The sequence below is a fragment of the Lissotriton helveticus genome, chromosome 7 (genome assembly GCF_964261635.1).
Source record: "Lissotriton helveticus chromosome 7, aLisHel1.1, whole genome shotgun sequence".
Taxonomy (NCBI): Eukaryota; Metazoa; Chordata; class Amphibia; order Caudata; family Salamandridae; genus Lissotriton; species Lissotriton helveticus.
The window spans coordinates 1,281,567,524-1,281,586,691 of record NC_136068.1 but is presented as its reverse complement, the minus strand read 5'-3'; the positions used below and the strand labels follow the sequence as shown (position 1 = coordinate 1,281,586,691).

The 19,168-nt window shown below is 46.8% G+C and overlaps 1 protein-coding gene across 2 annotated transcripts in view; it reads left to right on the top strand.

The window, feature by feature from the left end:
- The window catches only part of GGA3 (golgi associated, gamma adaptin ear containing, ARF binding protein 3), a 614,485-nt gene that overhangs the window by 187,055 nt on the left and 408,262 nt on the right, over positions 1–19,168 (top strand). For both annotated transcript variants that reach the window (XM_078654509.1, XM_078654510.1), the window contains one exon: positions 8,169–8,292. In XM_078654509.1, coding sequence (XP_078510635.1) covers positions 8,169–8,292 — 124 coding nt within the window. The remainder of the gene's footprint in view (positions 1–8,168; positions 8,293–19,168) is intronic.

Genomic DNA, 19,168 nt, shown 5'->3' with positions numbered 1-19,168 from the left:
CTCGGTTTCCATACTCACGCTAGAGAGTACTTGGTCTAAAGTATGACCCTTAACATGAGTAGGACGGTGAATATAAGGGGCCAGGCCAAGGATCGCTAGAGATTCCCTCAGCCGAATCGCCTCAGAATCAGAGGGCACATCCATATGGACATTAAAATCACCTAGCAGGAGACAGTGCCAGTATTTAACTGAGATGGGAGACATAACTTGGGTGAGTGACTCAGTAAACGTGCCCACCGGACCAGGTGGCCTATACACCAAAATGCCCGCGACGGATTGATGGTCCGATATACTAATCACGAAACTGAGGCTTTTAGCCTCGGTGATCTCCTGAGCTGGAAGAATAAAGCAGGAAAATGCAGATTTGAAAATTATACCAATTCCCCCCCTTTTCCTACAGGTCGATCCTTCCTCAGAATCTGGTAGCCCGATGGGATTGCCCCTGCTATTGATGGATTAGAGCCGTCATTCAGCCACGTTTTGGTTACAAACATGACATCAGGGCCGACTCCACTAATAAATCATGCAATTGAGCTTCATGTTTTTTTATATAGCGGGTATTAAGGAGAAGAACATTTAGCGAGTTGTTCTCTAATGGGCCCAGACCCAGAACTGTCCTTACTCACCATGATCGCACTGCTACCCTTCAGTTTAGTACCAGAAAAGTCCGCTACCCAGTTGCACCTGTGGCTTGACCACGAGGTTTCAATCCTGCTCTTCGCGCCATTCTGGCAGCATCTATTTACCTGGTCTCTGATGTCCAGGAGTCCAGCTTTTCTATACACAACCGAATTCCCTGGTTGGACCTGATCACCGGCAGCATTCCCGGCTCTGGACTCCTCCGGGACACTGACAGGCGCAGACGGGCTTGCCTCAGGCAGCCTACGGCGCGTCCGCTGCGCGCTCGCATCGCGTCTCATTTTGTAAGCTCAAGGTCTTGACAACTAGACTGCGCTTGAAGTAAAAATGCCACGACAGGAGTGTACTAGCATTCCGGTGACCCCAGCCACAGAAAGTCCAAATAAAAAAAAACAATTCCCCGCAAATCCCACAATGAAGAGCCTCAACTCAATTCCCCACACCAGTTATTTTAAAATGCCCCGCCACGTAAAACACACTATAGCAGCAGCAAAGATTTTTAAAAGCAGGCACACAGTAATTCACAGTAGTTCAAACACCCTATCGGTGGCAAGTGCAACAATGTCAGTTTCAAAATTTGAGATCGGGCGCGCTTGCGCCGCATCTCGATTTGTAAGCACCAGGTCTTGACAACTAGACCGCGCTTGAAGTAAAAATGGCAGACTCGGGCACGACAGGAATGTGTAATGGTGCTAGTATATCCCTATGATGAGGCACACACTGTACTGGTGTTCACAAGTGCATTTATTAATTAATGCAGAAGTGCGCCGGGAAACGTGTCCGGATCGCTCCGATATCGGCGCTCAATGCGCACACAAAATGGCGGCCGCGCTCTACATCATCACGCTCACGCGTAACGACTGGAGCGCGACACTACATATCTCCCTTCTTTATAACAACAACAACAAACATACAATGAGTCTCTGAGTCTCCATGGCAAAAGTTACTTCACTTCACCCAGCTCATAGTCTCGGTATTTGGCAGGTCTCGCTATGTTTCTTGTAGTAGTAGTGTATTTTGTAAAGCGCACAGCTGCCCCAACAGGGCGTCCCGGCGCTGTATAACGCTGTGGAACCCTTCCTGGCTCTCCCTGTGAGATGCCCCTCCTGGGCACCCCCAAGGTGAAGCCAGGCATCCCAGTGTTGTAGGGGCCGTTGTGGAGATTAAGCAAGCTATTGCCCAGAGTTGCAGCGTGGGACTCATGATTAGAGTAGGCGCCGAGGCGAGAATTATCGAGTCTGCGGACATTGAGCTCAAGACCCTGCAGCGTCGGGACTTGAACCCTGGTCCCGGGCCTGATCTCTGCTTCAGAGACTGCCGCTCTAACCAGTGAGCCACACTTCTTCCTGCACGCCTTACCGGGGTGGAGGTGAGGCCCTTCTCACTGTCCTCTGCCATGTTTGCCTGTCTCCTTCCTGTTCCCATGGGACTTCCCACCTCAGGAGTCTTGTCAGTCTTCTCCGGATGTTCCTCTGCGATGGGGTTGTCTTCCTCTTCATGATCGACTCCACTTCTTTCTGCATCTAACTCTTTCCTCCCTTCGCTCGGTGATAGGCTGTCTGTGGGTCAACTTTGGTTCTCTTGTGTCCGGGACCCATCTTCTCGGGACCACTGTATTATCTTGTTGCACTTTGCCATGCAAATCCTGCGACTACACATTTCCGTCGCTCAGCAATGCCGCTCTGTCATACACCTCCTTTACTTGCATGGGCAAGCTATATTTGCTCTCTCCTTTTCTTCTCAACTGGGCCAGTTTGATTCGTACCCACTCTCTTTTTTCCAACAGGGTATCCTTCACATTTTGCCTCTTATTGTAGTGCTCAGTGTATATTTTCTTTGCTCTCTCTAGTTCGTGTTGTGTTGGCCGGTGACCATTTCCTTGTGACCGTCTTCTCCTTCCACACCAGATTATCCTTGGTGAACGGGTCACGTCCTCTCAGAATTTGGAACGGACTGTATCTAGTAGTAACGGGTGTAATGCGGTAGGCCCACAGCGTAGTCCATGCTTCCTTTTCCCAGTCCTTGCCCATCGCTATGGCTGCCTGTATGGAGCCCTTTATGACACGATTAAACATTTCGGCTAGTCCATTGCCTGCTGGGTGGTAGACCGACGTGTGTTTCACCTTGATGCCATTCCTTGTCATGTACTGATACCACTTTTCCGATGTAAATTGAGGCCCATTATCACTCAGAATGGAGCGGGGGATGCCTTCTCTAAGGAAGGTGGCAGTGAGAAATCTGAGAACTGTTTCTGTGTCCATCTCCTCCTGCATGTCTATCTCTAGCCACTTTGAAAATCGATGAATGAGAACACACACGTACTTTGGGGTTCCCTGTGCATCCAGTACTTGCCCAAGAATGTCTAAAGACAATTCCTCCCAAGGGTTGGCAGGGTTGTCGAACTTCCCCAACGACGGCCGTAGTAGGGTCTGAGATTTGTCCGCTCTTCGGCACTGGTCACATTCGCGTACTTGTCTCTCGATCTGGATGTCCATTGCCGGCCACCAGTACACCTGCTTGGTTCTTAACTTGGTGTTCCCAATGCCTAAGTGCCCTTCATGCAACACCGCTAGCAAGTGTGGTATCAGTGACGCTGGAGGGACTACTTTGTCTCCTCTAAACAGGAATGTCCCCATGTCTCCAATGGACAATTCCTCCCGCACCTCAAATAATTTTCTGAGTTCCGCCTTCAGGTGTCTTTTCTCCGGCCATCCTTGCAGTAGGAAGCTTTTGATTTCCTTGATATCTTTGTCGTTGTCATACGCCTGTGTCCATTCCTGACCGCTTATCACTCTCTTCGGGTCTTCTGCAAAAGCTACTCTGACTTCATCTTCGTCAGCGCCAGTGGGTGCTTCCTCCATCGCCGAGGCTCGGCTGAGATAATTGCCACCTTTTTTTTTGCAAAGTTTTATATAGCGCGAACTAGACCCGAACCGATTCGTGTATCTGCTTTACATAACACCAGTTACGTTACATGAGGACACACATTCATTTTAGGCATGGAGAGATTAAGTGATTTGCCCAGAATCACAGGAGGTTTTGGCGTTGTTACCGAGACTCTAACCCAGATCCCCAGGTCCGAGGCATCATATCTGTAATCTAGCAACTTCAGCGTCATCTTGGCGGTGCAGGGTGTACCGCTTGCATGACCGTGGGAAGTGAGTATCTCTTTTTCTATTACGCTGAATTACTGTTCTGTCGGTGACAATGACCTGGACGCAAAGCTGACGGTCGCCATCTCTCCATTCTTCCTTTCTTGCATGAGGACTGCTCCTAGTTCCTGCAGTGGTCAATATGGATTGTCCTTGTGGATCATACCCTTGTAGAGGGACTGCTCTGCTGATGTCTTCCTTGATTCTCTCAAATTCTCCTTGCGCCTCTCCTGTACATTTAAAGGCTGTTTTGTCTCGTATGAGCAGCCTCAGGTGGTGTGTCTTGGTGGCGAAATGCTGTGCGAACTTACTGTAATATTCGGCCATCCCTAAGAATGATCTCACTTCTTCCTTGTTCTTTGGTGCGGGTGCTTCACATATCGCCTTGACATTAGCGTGTTTGGGCGTGATGCCTTGCTCACCTATCTTGTGTCCTAAGTAGGTCACTGACTCCATTCCGAACCTGCACTTGTACCATTCCGCTGTCAGGCCATTTCTTTCCTGTACTTGCAGCACACTTGCCAGCTTCCGGTCATGGTCAGTTTTATCCTTGCCCATCACCAAGATGTCATCTTGGAAATATTGTACTCCCTCTATGTCTCTAAATAGTTTGTGCATCAGTTTTTGGAACACCGCCACTGCTGACGCCAGGCCGAATGGCATCCGGCGGAACTGGTAACATCCGACGGGCGTGATAAAAGATGTCAGTTTTCGGCTCGTGTGATGCAGGGCTATCTGGTGGTATGCAGACGTGATATCAATGGTGGAGTACCACTTTATCCCCTTTGTTTTTGCTAGCATTTCCTCAATTCTCGGTAAAGTGAATTTCTCCACAATTATGCATTTGTTCAGCTCCCATAAGTCCACACACAGACGAACCTTGCTGTTGGGTTTCGTCACCACCACCAACGGGGCCAGCCATTCTGAACAATTTATCGGTTCAATGATCCCGTTGTCTTCCAATCTCTGCAGCTCTTGTTACACCGCTTCTCTGATTGCTATGGGAATATTACTCACCTTGTGAGCCACGGGTGTGACGTTCTCCTTAAGATCGATTCTGTGTGTGAATTTTGTTAGTCTTCCGACTTTTCCTCCAAACACCGTGGGGAACTCGCTTTTCATTTTCGTGAAGTTTGGCTGATGCTCTGTGCTGGTCATCAAGACTTGCGTGTCACCTCCTGGGTTCAATTGTATGCCCAAGTCGCCTTGGTCGATCCATCCCAGTACCAAGAGACCTTTCTCAGCCATGTATAGTTTGCACTTGGCACTGCGTTCTTTAAACTCAAACTTCAGGACTCGATATCCAACAATCGGAATGGGTTCGACCGTAAACGTGACGGGACGTATGTCTGGAGGTTCAAGGTGTGATCCCAGGCTAGGCTCAAAACTTTCACTCCGTACTGTCCGTTGTACTATGGTGTACGGAGAACCAGAGTCCGCTACCATCTTGACAGGTATCCCTCCTATAACCATGTCACATTGTGGGTTCCTGGAGCGCCTGTAGTCAATGCCCAGCACTTGTTCTTCAACACACAATACATTGTCGTCTTCGTCTTCCCCTTCTTCGTCAACTCCCTTGCCTTGCGCTATGTACTTAACTATTGGCTTTTTCATTTTGCGACGACACACTTTTTCAAATTGTCCTACAATTCCGCAATACATGCATTTCGCCCGGAAGCAGGGCAACGTTTATCATATGCTGCATGGGATGGGCTCCCGCACCTGTAGCACGTGTTAGTGCCCTCCTAGTTCGGTTTCTTTGCCTGTGTGGGACGTGGAGTCCATTTGCCTTTCACTTTCCCTTCTGCCGCCGTTGTTTTGCCCCTTTCCGATGGTTCTGCTTCGACAACTCTATTGACTATGGGCCTCGCGGTGTTCTCTCTCTTCGCAGCATCCGCACATCTTTTTGATAGCTCAGCCTTTTTCACCATAGCTATAACCTCCTTCAGGGTGGCATCCCCATTCACCCATAGCTTGTCCTGGATCGCTGCGTTTGTCGTGTGCATGACTATTTGGTCTTTGATAAACTCGTCATGCAAGGCCCCGAATTTGCATGTGATCCCTAGTTTCTTCAATGCCGCCACGTAGTCATCGATGGACTCACCCGTCGCTTGTTTCCTCTGCTGGAAATTGTATCTGTCTATAGAAGTGCACACCGCCAGTCTGTAATGGTTGTTTAGGTCTTCTATCGCGTGCCGAAACACGTCGTCATCAGCGGCTTGCCGTTGTGCAGGGACCAGATTCTGGAAGACCCTGATTCCTTCTGGGCCTAAGTTGAGGAGTGAGATTCTCTTCCTCCTCTGGCTGGGAAATGCCTCTCCATTCTCACCCTCTAGAGCTTCTAAGTAGTTCATGAAGTATTCTCTCCAGTCCTCCCATTTCATCAGGGGCTCGCCCGGTTTGGGTAGGAATGGAATTGGAGTTGTAAGCGAAGACACCTGTGCACACATTTCTGCTCGTCTATCCGGCGGCGCTGTCTCTTCTCCCCGTGGACTGCCCGGCACGCTTGTGCTTCTGTGGTGCATTTGATCTTGTTGGGGCTCCAAGGCACCCTCCTATCCGTGCTGCGCTTGTTCCACCAGGGCCCTAGCTACCTAGTAGGTGCTTCTGTTGGGTGACGCTGCGCCTGATGGGACGTCGGTGCCCTCCATCGTGGGTGGTCCCTCTCTGTGGCTTGCTTCCCTCTTCAGCACGTTCCTTTACTCCTGGGGTGTGCTGGGTATGTTTGTTCCCGGGGTTCTACGTCTGCCCCTATAGTGGAATTGGGTGCGTTCTTTCTTTATTAAAAGGTATGCAAGCTCCCCCTGCTCTTGGCTGCTTCTTATCTGGGTGCTTGCCTGTTGTGGTGTAGTCTTCTGCCACGCTCTCCTGCTGTGCACTGCCCCCCCAGGCCACTGCACCTCCTGGCCTCCTGTGTGCTCTTTAGTGGGCCCTGGTGTTGCTTCCTGCTCAGATCCTACCCTCGTCGCCACTGTAATGGTGCTAGTATATCCCTATGAGGAGGCACACTCTGTACTGGTGTTCACAAGTGCATTTATTAATTAATGCAGGAGAGCGCCGGGAAACGCGTCTGGATCGCTCCGATATCGGCGCTCAATGTGCGCATAAAATGGCGGCCGCGCTCCACGTCATCACGCTCACGCGTAACGACTTGAGTGCGACACTACAGAATATACTAGCGTTCCGGTGCCCCCAGCCACAGAGAGTCCAAAAAATAAAAAACAATTCCCCACAATTCTCACAATGAAGAGCTTCAACTCAATTCCCCACACCAGTTATTTTAAAAATGCCCCGCCACGTAAAACACATGATAGCAGCAGCAAAGATTTTTAAAAAGCAGGCACACAGTAATTCACAGTAGTTAAAACACCCTATCGGTGACAAGTGCAACAATGTCGGTTCCAAAATTCGAGATGTGATAGAAAGCGAAGAGGTATTACATGAAAAATAGGAGGGCGAGAAAAGTTAAAAAAGGCTGACTAAAGCGACCCAGAGCGCTGTTCCCTGGGAGTGTGAATTAAATGTAAAATGTACGAAATATGTAATAAATGTCGATGCTAATGAGATAATGGTTCCTCCCCAATCTGCTATGGGATTGTTGGCGGGGCTGAAGGTGGCAGACATGGGGAAATGATATTGACCGTACCTGTTGTTTGCGTTGTTATAGTTCTGATATGCACAGTTAAAATGCTAATGGAACACGCTGTATGTACAATTTACATAACAAATACCAATAAAGAAATTTCAAAAAAGAAAAGAAAAGGCTGACTTAACGACTGAAAGGGTGTAGGAAAAGACATTGATAGATGAATGACAGAGAGGCAAAGACAGCGTAGGGAAAGAAAAGTCAGAAATGATGGCTAGGTTAATCTGTAATGGAGAAATATTTCTCTTTGATTCCCGGGTATAGGATTGTGTTATTAGTTCAACCTCGGAGTTTCGATGTAAAACCAATGGCATTTTTTGGCAATATGTTTGAATAAATATTCAGTAAAATGCTTAGCCTGACGCTGTTTTTTCTGAACATTTTCTTGAAGGGTGTGGGATAGACTCCACTAAAACACCACTGGCTTGCTTCCTTGTTACCTCAAGTTTTTGTTATGGCAATGTTTAGTTCCCAGTCTGGCTTTGATACTAGTGGGATGCTGTTGCTTCCCTGTGATCGTGCATCACCTCCTAAATATGGCCACCAATGATTTGTGTAAGTGAGAGATCGAAGGCAATAGGGCTCATTATTGTATACTGCCAGACAGTCTTCAGAAATTGGTGTTGAGCAGCACAGTGCACTGAAGGTAGTCTGTCTCTCTGTAGCTGGCCTTGTAGAGCACCTCAATCTTGTCTTCTTTGATCTTTCATGTTGTTTTCTTTCTCTCATAGTACCTGGGTGACAGAGTTTCTGAGAAAGTGAAGTCCAAGGTGGTGGAGCTTCTTTACAGCTGGACATTGGCTTTGCCAGAGGAGTCCAAAATCAAAGATGCCTATCAGATGCTAAAGAGGCAAGGTAAGAACATCTTCCATCGGGTATCTCTATCCTGTTGCCCATCGATCCACTCTCACTGGCCATCTACTGCGCAGTGTTAACTTTTCTGTTTTTCACCACCTATCTCTCACTTTGATTCCCTTATATTGACCCTTCTGTCTTTAACCAGCTCTTGACATTGTTAACCCTTTTTATGCCCCATTTTCTTCATTTAACATTTGTGTCTCTATAGTAAAATACATTTATCTTTATGTCTCTTGGTCATCCTATTTGTCTCACTACATTGACGTTCTGCTCCTTATTGTCTTTCCTTTCCCTTTGTCATTGACCATAGTTCCCTGAAATCTTTCCTGTTATTGGTTACTGTTTTTATTGACTAGCTGTCATGAACTGTTACCCTCTTACTTCCCTTAAAGATGTTGATCAGTTATCCATTACAAACGACCAGATGAGACATTGCTTATTTGCGATCTGTTATAAATGTTCATCTGCGACAACTAAAAAGAAGAAACACAATGTACATACACTGTGCCATATGATATATTCAGAAAATGTCCGGGTATAAAACTGCAACATATTCTGGGTAGTGCTAATTTAGGATTTGGGTTCTAAACTTTTCTGAGTAGAGTTAATGCTGCATCTATAGCTCCCATTACCATCATTCTTTTGGCAAATAGCAGCTTATCGATGTATTACATAAGTGTGATTTGCATTTAATTAGATTGCTAGATGTAAGGTACAAAATGCATGAAATATAGAGTATGTTATTTCCTCAGGAGTCTCGCCCTTAGAAAAAATGATGATCAACTACTAAGCAGACCTCTCTCAAAGTGATCAAAGTGCCCTCAAGGAAAAGGCTGGAAAACGACCCCAGAACTATGAATGAAATTGTTGTATATGCATACGTAAGCAAATTATATTTGGTGTGAGGTGTAAAACGCTGATCACACTTTTAGCTAAAATAGATTAGAAAATCTTGACTCTCTAAGATCTCTTAAAATTCTCGGAATGTGAAAATATTCTTGACGCTCCCAACCATGTTGTAGTTTGATTGGTTGTGTCACATACTGTTCATGGCTGTTCATTTATGTTGCTTAAACACTTAAACACTGTATTGTATTGCATAGTTTATGTAGCACTTACTACCATTATGTGGGTTGCTGAAGTCCTTGCCTACATAGGTAAATCTCTGCTGGTTGTGTGGGTGGGATGATGTTGTGCTTGTTTTGAACCTATGTAGGAAGGGCTTACATTTAATGCTTGATGACCACCAGGGTGTGGTTAACTTGTTATGGAACACAGCACTTAGCAGTGTGATGAATGAAGACGTTTGAGAGATAGGCGTACAATTTATTGTTTTCAGTAAGCTGGCATCTGTGAGCAGCTCCGCAGATCCCTCATGTTATTTCTTTTTTTCAAAGTCTACTGATCATAGCTTTAGGCTTACCACATTGTATCCGTATGATCTGTTTTTATTTGGTGCCCAACAATAATTTGTTCCTATTTAGATTTTATTTATTTATTCAAAGTTTTATATAGCGCGAACAAGATCTTTACAGATATCAGAGCGCTTCACAGAGAGAGGGGTAGGGGCAACATGGCTGAACAGAACTAATGGGAACAATATAATAGTCACTAAACATAAAAGGAAAACAGTAGTGTACAGAGCACATACCAATATACATCCAGGTAACAAGTAGTATAAGACGGCGCAAAAACATTGATCACGCTACCACATAGTTCAGGTAAACTTTGGATGTAGGGATGGCTTATACCAAATTCTAAGGATAGAGCGAACAAAGGGGTGAGGGCAATATGAGGGTGAATCAACAAACTAAAGTGTATCATATAGTGATCGGTAGTAGTAGAGTAGCATAATAGTGTCACAATCATATAAGAGTATAGTGTCAAGAGGCAATCAGGAGATCAAAAGTTCAACAATACACAGCGATGCAGAGACTCTGATCCATCACCTGTAAAGTTCAGGTGAACTTGGCCATGAGGATGGTTTTCACCTCTTTCTTGAAGAATGCAGTGGAGGGGATAAGCCTGGTTTCAGGAGGGAGTGCATTCCAGATCCTGGGTGCCATTCCTGAAAAGGAGCGCTTGTATGTTTTTTCCTTCCGGAATCTACGAGGTTTCAGGAGTAGGTTTTTTGTACTTCTATTGGTTCTCGAGCCACCTGATATAGACAACTTTTGAGCAAGGTAGTTGGGTGACTTGTGGTGCACGGCCGAGTGTGTCATAACGGCAATTTTTAGCTGTATTCTGGCTTCAAAAGGTAGCCATTTTAGCGATTTTAAGTCTGGGGATATATGCGAATGTTTTCGTGAGCCAGTGATGAGTCTCGCGGCAGCGTTCAGGGAGGCTCTTAGGGGTGTTGTTGTGGCTAACGGGAGTCCGCTGAGGGCCACAATTCCATAGTCTATGCGAGGGATGACTAACGCTTGTACAGCCGTTTGGAAGTCCTTGGCTGGGAGGAAGGGTTTAAGTTTCCTCAGTGTGTTGATTTGGAAATTAGCTCCTTTTGTTGCTTTGCTAACGTGCTGTTGCATGTTGAGCTTGGCGTCGAGTGTGATGCCTAGGGATTTCGCAGAGTCCACGATGGTAGGTTGGACATTGAGTGCTGTTAGGTTATTGAGCCAGGTTTGGGTGGTGGTAATTTTCGCCGGAGGTGAGATGAGTAGAAACTCAGTTTTCAGAGCATTTAGTTTGAGGTGATTAACGGCCAACCAGGATTGAGTGTTACTAAGTGAGGAATTCAGAAGTTTGATATCTTCCGGGGATCGTAGCTTTAGGTAAAGTTGTGTGTCATCGGCGTACATATGGAATTGAACATTGGATGCTTGGAGCAAGGTGGCGAGCGGTTCCATGACGAGGTTGAAGAGTGTGGGGGAGAGGGATGATCCTTGTGGGACACCTAGATCTGCTGGCACAGGTGTAGATAACACATTGTCAATCTTGAACTTCTGAGTCCGGTTATAGAGGAAGGAAGTAAACCATTTGAGAACAGTTCCCGATAGACCCATTCTAGTGCTTAGCAGCTCCAGTGAGTTCTCGTGTTTGACCGTGTCAAATGCTGAAGAGAGGTCAAGAAGGATGAGGAGGCAGGATTCATTGCGATCTAGAATTTGGAGGGCGTCATCGATTATGTGCGTCATGGCCGTTTCCGTGCTATGATTCGCTCGGAAGCCTGATTGATGAGCGTTGAGGAGGTCATATTGGTCAATGTGTTTTGTTAGTTGGAGTTGGACACATTTTTCCAGCAGTTTGGCCAGGGTGGGAATATTAGTGATAGGGCGGTAATTGTTCAGGTCAGACGGGTCAGCTGTAGGCTTCTTGAGTATAGGCGTGACTTGCCCCACCTTGAGGGAGTCTGGGATGAGACCTTGTTGAAGGGAGCTGTTAATGATTTTGGTCCAGAGTGGGAGGAGCAGGGGGATGAAGTCTTTTACAGCATTGGCAGGTAGGGGGTCTATGTGGTGATTAGAGGGCTTCAGGGTGCCGAGCAGTTTGTGTATTGCTTCTTCCGAGTAGGTGTCGAAGGACGACCATGATGCATTATTTTTAGGTTGAGTGTTAGTCATTCTGGTGTGACTGGGGAATCGGCTTATATCCATGATGAGGTCATTTCTTATGTTGTCGGTCTTTAGCTTAAAGAAAGCAGAAAAGGCTTCACAGTGTGGGGTATCGCTTGTTGTGCTGTTTGGTTGTAAGGGTTGTGTCTTTGTTTGAGTTTTGATTAGTTCGAACAGCTTTTTTGGCCTGTTTTTTGCTTGGTCCAGCTGGCGGCTAAAGAAGTCAGACTTTGCACGCTTTATTTTCCTAAAGTAGGCATTTCTCTTGTTCTTAAGGGTTTTGAGATGCAGTGATGAGGGGTCGGATCTCCAGGTGCGCTCTGCCATTCGCATAGCACGCCTGTCATCATTGAGTCTGCCGTCATACCAAGGGTTGGAGATCTTGGTGGAGATTCTCTTCAGTTGCAGTGGGGCGGCTTCGTTGACTATTGAATTCATAGAATCAAGGTAGTGATCGGTCAATGATTGAACATCCGAGGCACCTGACGGGGGAAGGAGGAGACTGCCGATATGGGGAGGCAGGGAATTGGGGTTAAGATTCTTCATGTCCCTTTTCCAGGTTTTGGATTTGGTAGGTTGAGCCGCGTTAAGTTTAACTTTTTTGTTGATAAAGAAGGTGATAATGTGGTGGTCTGACCAGTCACAGGGTTGGATCGCCTCCAGTTGGGTAGAGTCCTCTTTGGCGATGATGAGATCAAGTATCGAGCCTTTGTCATGTGTTGGTCTATCGCATATTTGAGTGAGGTCAAGCGCATTAAGGAAAGTTTTGAGGCTATTCACCACTGCGTCTTTCTGATCGTTCCAGTGGAGATTAAAATCACCCAGGTAGACTTAGCTGGTCTGCCGACCGGCATTGGATGTGATCGTGTCCATGAGTTGTTGAGTGAATGTGAGGTTGTCACCAGGCGGATGGTAGATGAGATGTAAGGCACAAACTTGTTTGCCCTCGCTGGCGATGTCGAGGCAGAGGAGTTCACAGGAAGTAAGGGAGGGGGAGGTGGCTTTAGTGACGGAGAGGTTGCTCCTGAAGATGCAAGCAATTCCCCCGCCCGTCTTGACAGGCCTGTCCAGTCTAATGATGTGGTAATTAGGGGGGACTAGTATGTCCATTATCGGTGTAGAGGCTTCGGTTAGCCACGTTTCAGTCAGAATGGCTAGGTCTACATCCATTGTAGAGACGAGATCAGCGATGTCTGAGGAGTGTCTCTGGGCCGATCTGCAATTGAGTAGGATGCATTTGAGTTTGGGAATGAGAAGGGTGGTCGTGCCTTCTAGAGAGAGGGGGACTATTCTGAGATTGTTAGGGACGGAACCTCTGTTGCTTAGTGTTGGGAGCCTCAGTGGATTTGTGAGAATTGTGGGTATGGGGATGTGCGTGATGGATATGTGTTTTATCGGACCTGGGCCATAAGAGCGAAGGAGGGAGCATAAGTCGCGGTCCGACAGGGAGTTGAGGACACGACAGGGGCGGTGGGAGTTATTGCGAGCGGGGATAGTCGGCCAACGCGGGGATCGTTGAGGGCGAAAATGTGTGGGGAGGGTGCGTCGTTTGTAGGGTAGTGGGACGCGGTGGGAGGTTGACTGGGCTGAGAGGAGAGAAGTTCTTTGATTGCGTGGAGATCCTTTTTGACTTGTAGGAGATCCTCTCTGAGTTGTTGGAGGGTGGAAGAAGTCAAGAGGTGGGCTGGGGATGGTGTTGGTGAATTGCCCTCCTTTGAGATCCCCCCCCCCAAAAAAAATCAAAATGTCCATGGAAAATCACAAAGCCTTTAAAAGTTTACAGTTTAAGACCGAGAGTAGCACTACGTAAACAACTGTACAATGCATACTCGATTCATAAACGTCAACTCCGCAGTTAATGTCTCTAGAATACTGATGCTATGTATCACAAGCTCTTGTCAATTTCTTACGGCTACAACACACCCTTAAATTCTTTTGATTGGTGAAAGGAAGTTTAGTGAAGTCAACATTTGAAAACTATTGTGAAGAATTGGACCATTGAGCGTTGTGCGCTTATAAACGAATAATAAAAGGCACAAATAAGTATTTCCTCCATTTCATATTCATTTTTAAAATACTTTTAGCAGATGAAACGTTCAGGAGAAACAAGCGAGAGCAGCAGCTTCGCCAACGCACAAATAATTGCTAATTTTGTCAGTAACTCATCTTACTGGCACAACTAGGGAACTAAGGCCTGGGCTGATCTCATCTAAGATGTTTTATATGGGTCATCCAATCTCCACCTAGATTAATCCCTAGAAAGGCAGTTCGACATTTCTTGGTTGCAGAATTCGAAAATTGCTCACTTCATTCATATTTTGAAAATTACCTGCTCCAAAAAGCCTATTTTCAATTGCAAAAATTTACTATTGTAAGCTATGTTACATGCATAGTTGCAATGCATACGAAATATCAGAAATCGCATCATTTTAAAAGACTATTTCTTTTCATAGGCACTTTACATTAGCACAGGCACCATTAATGCATGATCTTTTCTACACTGGTATCTCTACAAATATAATAAAACTAGCAGCCCGTCCCGACGTTGTCCAGGTATGAATAGAATGTGTGTAATGTGTGTATTTGGCAAGGGCAATTTATTTTAAAATCTCACGGTAAACGTGCCCCTTGATGCGGCGCAATTGCGTTCACATGGCATGATGGCCGGACACACGCCCCCAGCGTGTCTCACGCCCCCAGCGTGCCCCTTGATGCTGCGCAGCAACGTAATTGGCGCTTGTATGTACGACTCACATGGCATGAAGGGCGGACACACGCCCCCAGGGTTTGTCACACCCCCAGCGTTTGTCACGCCCCCAGCACACGCCCCCAGCACACGCCCACAGCACAATGCAGCCACGCCCACAAGGGACTACTTTGCTGGCACGGTTCTTTTACCTTTTAAATGTATAGAGGAATTGGCCTAATGGCTAAGGCGCTCGGCCTCGGACCTGGGGATCTGGGTTCGAGCCTTGGTAACAACGCCAAACATCCTGTGATTCTGGGCAAATCACTTAATCTCCCCGTGCCTAACAAAAATGAATGTGTGTCCTCATGTAACGTAACTGGTGCTATGTAAAGCGCCCTGATACCTGATTCAGTTTGGGTCAAGTTCGCGCTATATAAAACTGCAAAAAAATATATATATGGTGGCCGTCTGCATAGCCTATGTCCTTCTGCTGCAACTGCCCTTTCCAACGCTGTATTGGGTGTTGTGTTTGGTGCTGTGGTTACTGAGATTACCCGCCTCAAAGGTTTGGGCTCTCTCTTGATAATATTAGTATGGATTGCTGTTGAACTCTTGTAGAAAGAAAATGGTAATTTCTTCTCTTATTTGCAAGTTACATGTAAAGATAGTAAATATTATCCACATGAGATGCAAACACAGATATGCTTTGGGCACACAGACTCTTCTCACTTCGCATTCCACATCCACCACAAATGTGATGAGAGTGTTCTAAGAATTGCTTGTTTCCTGTGTTTCTCCCATCCCGATTGTTTTCCTTCATCTTGTTGTAAAAGAGGGAGAATTGTTCTTATCGTGCCCTCGTCCTTGTTGCTGAATAGCATGGGAGTTTGCTGTTTCTTTATGTTGTGTGTTCCCATTTGGTTTGCTCCATCCGGAAGGGTGATTATGCATTGGAATGTTTGGTGCATGTTTCAGTAGAGATAACTGGCAGTTAGCCCATTGAAGGATGTATGCTGAAAAGAAATTTACTGCTGATTTTGGTGGGTCATCTTCCTATCATTCTACATGTCCTGTAACTTAAGGAATGCAATGAATTTGTATTTTCAAACCACTGAAAAAGTAGTGTGAGATATCATTCCATTGAACATTTGAGAATGCCTAAAATCATACCTCATACTCTCATCCTACATTTTTTTACTTGTTGTTACAGATATAGTAGATTAATGAATTCAACTATTTAAAAATAGTGTTTGTCATCCTTTTTCTAGTTAGCATGTGTCAGTTGATACTTCATATGTCATTAGGTAGAGTGTTCCAAAGCTTAGCTGCGAAAAAAGAGAAGGATCCACCACCAGAGCAGTTTTGGCATATGTGGCTACTGTCAAATAGGTTGGTGGGAGAGGAATGTAAAGGATGTGATGAGCAGTATACTTTGAATTTGCGTCTATGGTACGCGAGGCCCTCTTGTAACTCCCAGTAGAACCCCCAACTGTAGTGAACACAATTTCCATCAGGGATCACCCATCGGAGGTCGTAGAGGCAGCAGCCTCTCCCAGTCTATGGTGGGGAGACGAGCCACCGATAGACCATCACATCCACTAACCCTGCATAGTGTGGCATCCCATATTGGAATACCAATGCATAGAAAGGTACAAAGTTAAGCGACCCACAGGAACCACCCTCGCAAATCACCACCTCATCCTGTCCCGTGGTGAGGCTTATAGCCTGTCCTACCCTCTGCCCAGTAGGCGCCCTCTTACTGTTCATTCGTCAATGTCCGATGTCGGAGATGAAGAGGCCCGCTGTCGTTGACGTCGCAGTGTACGAGCATATTCCATAGCGTGTTTGGGATTGGTAAAGATCTTTCCGCTCTCCATAGTGCCAACCCGCAGGCGTGCGGGGTAGAGCATTGCATACGGGATCTGCTCTTTTTGCAATAACTTCTTGACATTCTGGAACTCCTTACGAGCTGCCTGCACAGAAGCTGTGAAATCTGGATAAAATGATAGCGCATTTCCCTGGTAAGTGACCAAACCCTTCAGCCTGGTGATACGTAGAACTGAATCCCGATATCGAAAATTGAGCAGGCGGGCTATGATTGGTCTTGGAGGAGATCCTGGGGGGCGCGCAGCAAGGGATCTGTGCGCTCGTTCGACCGCAAAGAGGGGTGAGAGTTCATCCTTGCCTCAAATTTCTTGGAGCATTGATTTCACGGAATCTTCTAATCTCCCCACGTTTGTGGATTCCGGTAGTCCCAGGACACGGATATTATTGCGGCGGGACCGGGCTTCGATGTCCTCGTTTTTAGCCTGGATGACTGCCAACAGTTTGGCCATGTCCGACGTTTTCTCCGCCACTTGTTGGAGCCCGTCTTCCGTGTCTGTGATGCGTTGTTCTGCTTCGCCTATACGCACAGCCTGCTTGTCGAGTTTTGTTGAAAAGTGATCCATCCTCCCATTCAAGGCCTCAATCGTCCCGTCAATTGCCTGGAGACTAGCCTGAATGGCAGCTAGTGACTTCTCAATGGCCGTGGGAGCTGGTGTTGGTAAGTCCTATTCTGAGTCAGATGTCGCGTTTTGTCCTTGCTTGCCACCCTTGCGCCGGTCGAACGTAAGGCACAGTTGTTTTTTTAGGGTTTCAGAAAGTGAAAAAGGAGGGACCCCCTCTAGGAGTTACTTTCAGGTCAGGGAGTAGAGGGGAAGAAATAACAAGACAAATGAAAGACGCTCCCTCTTGACCTATAAATACTTTTGTGGTAGGAAATATCTCTCAAACACAGGGCATACACCAACAATATCTACACCAAATGTAAATTTTTCTCATTTTATTTCATTTTTCAGTAAAAAATCTTTTTTCTTTTTATCATCATTTTACAAATATAACACTTATAAAAATATATACATTCCACACAGAGACTTCGGAAGAATATTTTTCACCACAATGAAACTATACAAATATATCTTTAGTTATTCAAATTCATATGAACAAATTGAATCAATAAATTATGCACAAAACAGGTAAAGAGCCGCACACGCACAACACATACATTCTTCCTAAACATCCATTCCATCACAAAAACAACACAGAATGTATCCTATAGCATTGGGTCTGATGCCCAATTAGTGACCAGAGTCATTAGATATGAAAAAGGGGAGATGGTTGACGCGTTTCGGTGGAAAGAACAGGAGTACGGACCACCTTCTTCAGGACCAATCAGATACAGTGCGATATAGGAACTCTAAACCTGGAGTGCGGATCTTTCTGAGAGACAAACGTAGATGTAGTGGTATTTCTACAGGTTTGTAATGCCCTGTCACACAATCTGGTATTTTACCGAAAGCGATTGAACCAGATTTCTCTTACTTATTGTTAAAGTGATTGGGCCAGCTGGGTGCTGTAAGATTTATAAGAAGTCAGAATCAGGCAGGTGGCGACCAAATGCAATCTCTAAATTTGACTTGTTCTTCATACAGGTGTGGAGGGGACACCACCTTTTTAAATATTTTTCCTTGGCTCTGCAAATGTCACAATCGTCTCTAAAGTGCGATGTATCTTAAAATGCCCATGCGTTTTGAAGTAACTGAGAATTCTAATCCCCTTCACAAGCCGCCACTGCCATCGTCCTCTGGTTGTTTGATGCTGTTTCCCCATAATGCAGTGGGCTGGCGCTGCTGTAATTCACAATATAGTGGTATGTCTCGCACACTACCGTACACTCAAGTCCCACAGTAGCCTTGTGCGCCCTAGATGCAGGCGGTCTCAGAGTGACCCGGTTATCCCGGTCTCAGTAGTGCTGTCTGTGTTCCCGTCACGTTGTCGGCTCTGTGTTGTTTGTGCTGCCTGCCGCAGTCTTGTTCCAGAAAGGGCGCCAAGTACCCAGTCAGGGTATGGAGAAGTAGGCCTTGCAGTCCACCCGGTGCGCGGCTCAGAGGTGTCCAGCCCAGATCACAAGTCTAGCTAGAGATCCCCATGATGTCCGGTCTAGTGCTATAGATGTCCCCGCGTCCTGTTGCGGCGATCGATATCAGGAGCCCTCTGGGGGGGGGAGACCCCGAACAGTCTTGTTATGTAGCCTCAAACGTGCGCCCCGCTCTCAGCCCTCTAATATGGATGCCAGCACCGTGTCCGCGATGTATCCCACAAGAGCTAAAAGTGGTAGTCCGCACGGGGCCACACAGTCTGATATGCGGTCTGGGCGTCCCTCGTAGTGCGCTCGTGCAATCACTCACCCGTCTGCCTGCACTGTGAAAGGAGGCCTGACAGCCGTCTTCCAGCCGGTGTAGGCCCTCGACGCTACCGCAATGGTCGTGCCTCGCTTGTGTTGGGCCTGTATGCTGTACCGATGATTCACTGCTCCACTGGATTGGCTGCGTGGAGCGGGCGACGTCTCTCAGCCATTCGTCACTCAGCCCCGAGGATGAAGAAGCGGGGGGGGGTGGGGGTTCACCCCGGCCGATAGTCTTCCGCCCAGCGTTCTTCTGCCGCACGGCCTGCACGACACCGCAGCGTTGGGCGCTCTCGTGATTTCACTCCCCGGATCTCCACCGCAGTCATTCTGCCCCCTATTGCCGCTGTCAGCAGCCTGTTCCGCAAGTGTCCGTGCCGGTGTTGGGACACCGCGCCGCCCGCT